This window comes from Gymnoscopelus braueri, assembly GCF_963280865.1.
Source record: "Gymnoscopelus braueri genome assembly, chromosome: 14".
NCBI classification, from domain to species: Eukaryota; Metazoa; Chordata; class Actinopteri; order Myctophiformes; family Myctophidae; genus Gymnoscopelus; species Gymnoscopelus braueri.
The window spans coordinates 16,585,713-16,593,076 of NC_137619.1; the positions used below are offsets into that span (position 1 = coordinate 16,585,713).

General features: G+C 42.1%; 1 protein-coding gene across 1 annotated transcript; it reads right to left on the reverse strand.

Moving 5' to 3' along the window:
* Positions 1 to 1,350: 1,350 nt before the first annotated feature.
* Positions 1,351 to 4,388, reverse strand: nanp (N-acetylneuraminic acid phosphatase). Its single transcript, XM_080450008.1, has 3 exons — positions 3,924 to 4,388; positions 3,384 to 3,679; positions 1,351 to 3,244 (listed from the first exon to the last, which is right to left on the reverse strand). The coding sequence occupies exons 1-3, from the start codon at positions 4,011 to 4,013 to the stop codon at positions 2,890 to 2,892; spliced, it is 741 nt and encodes a 246-aa protein (XP_080306134.1). The 5' UTR covers positions 4,014 to 4,388; the 3' UTR covers positions 1,351 to 2,889.
* Positions 4,389 to 7,364: the final 2,976 nt, after the last annotated feature.

Below are 7,364 nucleotides of genomic sequence, written 5' to 3' on the forward strand. Positions count from 1 at the left end.
AAAAAATACGTTGAAACGACGTCAACACACGTCTGACTTGGACAGCGTATGCACGGCGTTTGGGCGTTGTATTGTGTGCCCAGTGGGTAGAGACGTCTGTTGAAAAGAAACGTCTTTGTGCAACTTTTTGATTACATTTTAAGTTTTAGATTTTCCCAACCCCGTAGCCTAAGTTAACGGTGAACACCAGTGATATTGTAAGTTTATTAAGTGGAATTAATCATTCATAATTGTCTATGGTTTCCCCCCTTCCTATGAATATAAGGCAAGTTTTAGATTCCTCACGCACAAACCTTACATTTCCCCACCAACATAGAAAGAATGCTATCAGTAATTTATCTACGTAATGTATATACACAATAAAAATATGCTATGAATAATTATGTTGTCAGTGCCTTTTATAAAGCCCTGCATTTACTTTTTTCAGCCAGCAGGTGTTGCAGCAACAACATGAGACCAAAATACTTGATAGTCACGTGACTTTTTGCCTTTTGTAGTCAAATGCATTTATATAAAAATGATATGCTGGGGGTCAACCCCCCAGGGTCCCCCCCCCCCAGGAAATTTTTAACAGAGTAGATGTAATTTCCAGATTTTGGGTGTCAGTGACATTTTATTACAAATGAAAATAAAAATAATAAACCGTGCAGTAACAATACGTTTTCGTATGGCAGCAATTTTGCATGTGCAATATAAATATGTCTGTCGGGCGGAAACCTCATTATGGCCAAAACTGTTACTTTTCAGCATAAACATTCTAAAATAGCAAAAACAGCAGATCGACAAAAAAAACAAGACTCGCGCAACACAATTTGGCAAGACACCATCTCCGGTTTACTTCCCGTATCTGCATAGTCTCGCGTCTCGCGTAGCTATCTGCGTGAAGTGGGCCGACGCCAACCTGCTTCCGGTCTCCTAAAAAGAAGTCCGCCCACTTCACGCAGATAGCGACGCGAGACTATGCAGATACGGGAAGTAAACCGGATGGTGTGTCTTGACGATTTTTGTTGTGCGAGTCGATGTTTTTTTTCAGGACTTTCAAAAAGCATTAAGCATTGGTTCTCAAAGTGGGGTCCAGGGCCCCCCAGGGGTCCTTGGGGGGGTTCCAGGGGGTCCCCAGCAAAATGTTATTATTAAATATGGTCCTTTTATTGCTACTTTTAACTTTTTAATGGATCCTATGTAAGTAAAGCCTGATACAAGTGTCAAACTCCCAAAATCCACCAGAATACTGGAAATTAAATCTACTCTGTTAAAAAATTCCTGGGGGGGGGGGGACCCCCAGCGTGGTCAAGAGCCCCCCCCTGGGAAAAAAATCTCCTGTTATCGGACGGTCTGAGTTTAGCAGGTATGACGGAAGCACCATAGAAGACAGGGAGGCACCATAGGAAGCACCATAGATGACAGGTTTTTCATAGGTATTTGAGGTTGAAGGGAATCCAACTACTTCCAAACACCAATCAAGAATTAAATACAAAAACAGATAGCTGTGCTGTGAGCAATTTAGGCCAACAAGTACATAGTATTATGGCATTGTATAACATTAACGGTACTGTATGGCATTTTGTTTAAACTGAAGTATTGCATGACTTCAGCTTTTATGACATAGTATAGTATGTGTCAATATAGGAACTCGCATCAAGGAACAAGCCATGTGATGTAGTTGGCAGGATTTTACTGAAGAAAAACAAACAATTAGACAAATGATCATACATTGATAAGAAGAAACAAAATGATCAAGGGGATTTCTGAGCCTAACTAATTACATCCTGCTTGGTGGAGTTAACATGTGACCACTACACAAAATAAAGGTCTAAGATTCAAACCCCAATCATCAGATTGTGAAGCATCTCCATTTTTCTTGTGTGACCAGGCCTCTCACATCAATGAGATGTTTAAGGGCATATTTGAGGTTGAAGGGAGAGGTGGCAGGTCAAAAGATGGAAATCTACAGGACAACACTTTCCCTGACAGAATGACTGAATCTGTACATTATGTTCATTATGACACAACCAGGGTGTAGTGCTACTTTTAGAAGTGGGGTGGCGCATCTATACAGCTTGTTTCCCTATACACCAAATATCTTTGCCAAAAATTGCCGATCTACAAGCTCACAACGCATTGCAGTGTGACGCGTTGTGAGCTTGTAGATCGGCTATTTTGGGCCAACGTTCCCCTCAGAATATGGATGCTGGGTTTGGGAGGGAGGCAGGCTGATGGGATCAGACAAGTCTATTCAGGGTAAAGCCTATTTTATGCATCCTAATTCATATGTCGTACAGTACTATGCCGTTATTTTTTATATGAAGTACAAGTTAGGCCTTTGTCATATACAGGTGAGCCTCAGGCATGTATGGCCTATCACAGGAAAGAGCATAGCACTTCAAAGGATTGGGCAGACATCACCCAATCAGAAGCAATCTCAATGTAAAGTGCTGTCAATTTTACATTGAGATTACACACCTGCGCCAGGTTTAAAGTGGCTAACCTGGAATGTAAACACTGCAAGTGTTTACACTGTATGTTGGCCTCTCCCCAACATACAGTATTGGTTAGACTAGACACCATCAGGTGACATCATGTAATAAACTAAAGTACACAGTAAATTAACTTAACACTGAGAATGTACGGGCTCAGCTCAATTTGAATTAAATTAACTGAACAAAATAATAATAATTAAAAGGTGGACCTGCATAGTGTATTCCATGTCTTCCTGTCAAACGAGCAGCTGAATATTATAATTTACATATGACAACAGTTCAAGTTAAGAATATTATTATATCAATAATATACACTTAAAATGATTCAGGTAAAATAAAAGACGCCCTTATATTCATCTGATCATCTTCGATTGCTTGATAAACATTACGCTTCAGTCACTATCTGGCCTCAATTAAAGTCTGCCAGAATATTGGGTATGTCTAAAACGGTTGTGACGGTATAGTCTGGCTTGACACAACAGTCAGGCGGGACGACTCCCCTGTTGTTGAGCCAAACTGTCGCTCGAACCCCTGCGTTGAAGCCACCCTGGATGTCTGTGTCCAGGGAATCTCCGACCATGACACAGTCCTGGGGCTCGACATCCAGCAGCGTGAAGCAGTGTGTGAAGATGGAGACACAGGGTTTCTCCTCAGCATGCTCTCCTCCCACCACGATGGCATCAAATAACTCCTCGCATCCCACTGCCGCCACCTTCTCCCGTTGTGTCTGAGTTTCCCCATTGGTCAGCAGGAGCAGCTTGTACCTGATTGATTGATTGAATACGTTATCGAGCAGTTTGCAAAAGAAAAAGCACAGGAAAGTACAGTTCAATACAAGGTCTGCTCGGGAGGATTTTAAACCCCAGAAAGCCTATGGCTTGTTTCCATTGGGGTCCTTTGTACCTGGGCCTGAGTTCCTTCAGCAGGCTGTGTGTTTCAGGTGATATGCTGAGTTGCTCCAGGCGACTGTGTTTCCACAGGTAGTAGCACTCACTGGCCAAGGAGGAGGAGGATGAGGGACAACTGCCTGCAACTTCTCGGATGCTTTCCTCCCAGTGGCCCACTCGCACCACATCTATGGTTTTGCCATCATCGGTAGGGTCAAACCTCTCACGAAGAAGCCTCTCTTTGAACTTGTCACACATTTGACCGATGATGGTGTCATCGCGGCCAAGCGTGGTCCTCAAAAGTCGGCTCACCTTGATTGAATATTGATTGAATACTTTATTAGCAGTTTGCACAAAAAAAGCACAGGAAACTACAGTTCAATACAAGGTCTGCTAAGAGGATTTTAAACCCAAGAAAGCCTGGCTATGTTTCCATTGAGGTCCTTTGTACTCAATTCATCGAAACATTTAATGACAGACAAATATACACTACTATGCAAAACATCATATATTAACAGTTAGAAAACCAAAAGAAAAATATGTACAGTAAACATACCTTTTGTATTGCTACTCCACCTGCACCTGCTGTATCAATGAGTGTGTTGTCCAGATCAAACAATATCGCCCTGACAGGTTTGTGATCCATTTTTACATGAGCTTCTACTTCTTCAAAACAGTATTCTGCCTACAAATATGTTATGTCCTAGTATGAGCGAATAGGGGAAGGGGATCAACGTCACGTGATGCCTTTGTTTGGCCCGGAGCAGAGTGGCCCGGAGAAGCGTCAGCTGTCCCGAATCCGGGTCAAACAAAGGTGCTTATTGGTCAAAAACCCGGATGTGTGTCGCAAAGTTGAGTTTCGCCCTCTATGGTTTCGCCCCGTTCAAATGTTCTATTCTCAGTTTGTGCTTTTCTCTCTGTTTTCACTGTGAACTACCGCCGCCTCATCATATACCCCAGTAACATGCGTGTTTACAGTCGGTAGTGTGTTGGCCACTACACTACCGCTACCACGTGACGCTCACGCTGAGGTCAGCCTTTCCTTATTCGAAAATGGTGTTGTGGGAGTTGTAGTTCGGGGGAGTGCTTGTTGCATGTCTCCACTAGAGGGCGCCAGAGGTTCAACTAAGTGAATTTACCTCGACATCTGAGTTGGGTCAGAGCCTTCTGAGTTGGGGTAATCACTTCTGTCATCTTTCCATCCAGAATGACACTATTGCCGTTTTTAAATCCTATTGCCCTTTTCAAGAAAGGTTCAAATAGACTCAAATATTGTGTTATTGAGTTTTTCACAACATGGAAATGTGTGCATGATGGAAGAATGCAAATGCCATGCAATATTTTCCAACAGGTGCATCTTTTCCATTGCTTGTTGATTGGATTCTGGTAGTGGCACGCCTACATGTCATACCAATACTATTCTCAGAATAGTTCCAATCAAGATTAACAGGAAACTATGACTGCTTGTTTAGAACCATCAGTAGCCTAATTAGATGCGAAAGGTGGCTCATTGCCATTATCACTCACTGCATGGACCACACACACACACACACACACACACACACACACACACACACACACACACACACACACACACACACACACACTTCACACTTCACAAATCAAAACATACTGTACTTTTCTTCTTATGCAACCAGCTCTTTGCAGGTTGCCTCACCTGGCAGCGTGCCAGATGTTCACACGCAATACTGTGTAGGCCTGTTGCATTTTATTACCTTCCAAATATCCAGAAATCAAAACATTGTTTCTCACGTTCCCCAAATTATGATCACAGCTCAGAATCCAGTCTCTCTCTCTAAGAAACCTAATTATTTCAATTACCTGTTAAAAAAAAAAGAAGGAAAAAAAAGGTCTAACCTGCAATTATCTACCAGAACAAACAGCACCTGCTGGTTGCATGCAAAAGAAAGATGTGTTTGTATAAATGACAGACATCTCGCAAATGAATGCCAAGCCATTTTTATGACCATTAAACTTGAAAAAGGCGGGGACGGGAACATAAACAGTGAATACACTCGAGTTGTGATCTTCATACAAAGAGGGAATTTCCCCTTCTGATGAAAACGAAGGACTTCCTTAAGAGTTCATATGACTTCTGACAAATTTCTAGGTATCTGAGGGAATGGCGAGGCCTGTTGCCTTTGTCTCCACAGCTCACCGACAGACATCATTCCTCTTTTATCCATGTGGGTGGTCATGGGTGCACACACGCTATCTCTCAGCTGTGCACAACCCCGCCCAACCCCAAAAAGAATAATGATTATGATGGCGTTATCCTATCTTGTATTGTAGACCTTACACAGTCAAATCCTGAGTCTTCATTTCAGTGTGAAAATGGATGAATTAATGTTGATTTTACTGTGTGTGTGTGTGTGTGGGGGGGGGGGGGGGGTGCAGACTGATGGGATCCGACAAGTCTATTCAGATTTCAGAGTAGCCTACTTCAGGCATCCTAATTCATATGTCGTACGATGCCGTTATATTCTATATGAAGTACAAGTTAGGCTTTTGTCAAATACAGGTGACCCTCAGGAATGTATGGCCTATCACGGGCAGAATTCACACAATCAGAAGCAATCTCAATGTAAAGTGCTGTCAGTTTTATCTGGATGCTCTAAGTTGTACATTACATTACATTACATTACATTACATTACAGTCATTTAGCAGACGCTTTTATCCAAAGCGACTTACAATAAGTGCATTCAACATTGGGTCAGAGACATCAATTCAATTCAATTCAAAGGGCTTTATTGGCATGAGAAAACATACGTTTACATTGCCAAAGCAGAAAGCACAATACAACAATACAGCAATACAATCAAAACAAAAAATGTGTACATTTGAAAGTCAGAATCTTCAATAGATCAATTTCTATGTACCAAGATCACTGGGTGCAGGTATAGTGCAGGAATATACACAATGATTAGTCTTTAGGGTGGTTGTGGTCCGTTTGATATCCTTCTCCTATCACAGCAACTCACGAATCTTGCTGCTGTGTTTGCACATTGTTGTACTTCGCCCAGCAGATATGGGAGTTTTTTGTCATTGGTCATGTTTTCCAAATCTCTGTGTGTGGTTGTAATCTGTGGGAAGTATGTGTCTCTGATGTCTTGGTACAATGGACAGACGGTTAGGAAGTGTAGCTCGGTTTCCACTTCATTTTGTGTGCAGTGGGTGCATAGTCTGTCTTCTCTCGGGATACAGGTCTGCCTGTGACGACCTTTCTCGATCGCAAGACTGTGCTCACTGAGTCTGTACCTCATGTCTGACATCTTGTCTCTGACTGACACACACATGCACACGCACATGCACACACACACACACACACACCCTTCAACCATGGTTCAAATACCTACTTGCAGAGGTAAAAAAACAAACAAATATGAATTCCCATGATATAAACATAGCTGCTTGGCATTTTACTTGGGCAGCATTCTACCTATTTTCTACGTGATGAAATGCTTTTTCAGTTTCCTAATCAGCAATCCTTATAATCAAAGTTTTTTTTAACTGTCTGTTTTCGTGTACAGCCCTTTGGGACATGTTTTGTGATATTGGGCTATAATAAAATTTGACTTGACTTGACTTAATGTATCTTCAGTTTATGTGTCCTTGCATTGTTTTTGAATGATTTTGATCAAGTATGCCAGTTGATGCACCGATACAAAGATAGAACCGTTCACGTAGCCTACTGGGCTGACCTTCTTTTGCCACGGTCGTTACATCAGCTGTGTCCTGTTTCTAGACAAATACTGGCCACACACACACACACACACACACACACACACACACACACACACACACACACACACACACACACACACACAAACACATAGATGTGAGATTTTATCAAAGGCAGGGGAATGTATGAACTACAGTATAAGTAGAGAACTGCTGGTGTGCCTAATGGCACTTGTCATGGTAACAGTGTGTGTCTGGCAAGCTGCACGTACACAGACACAACAGAATGATCTG

Bases quoted from the DNA above. Each gene is read 5' to 3' on its own strand.
- nanp (XM_080450008.1), bottom strand. From the start codon at position 4,013: ATGGATCACAAACCTGTCAGGGCGATATTGTTTGATCTGGACAACACA. The intron at 3,680-3,923 runs GTATGTTTACTG...TATTCAATCAAG, and splicing joins GTGGAGTAGCAATACAAAAG to GTGAGCCGACTTTTGAGGAC. The intron at 3,245-3,383 runs GTACAAAGGACC...TCAATCAATCAG, and splicing joins CTGAAGGAACTCAGGCCCAG to GTACAAGCTGCTCCTGCTGA.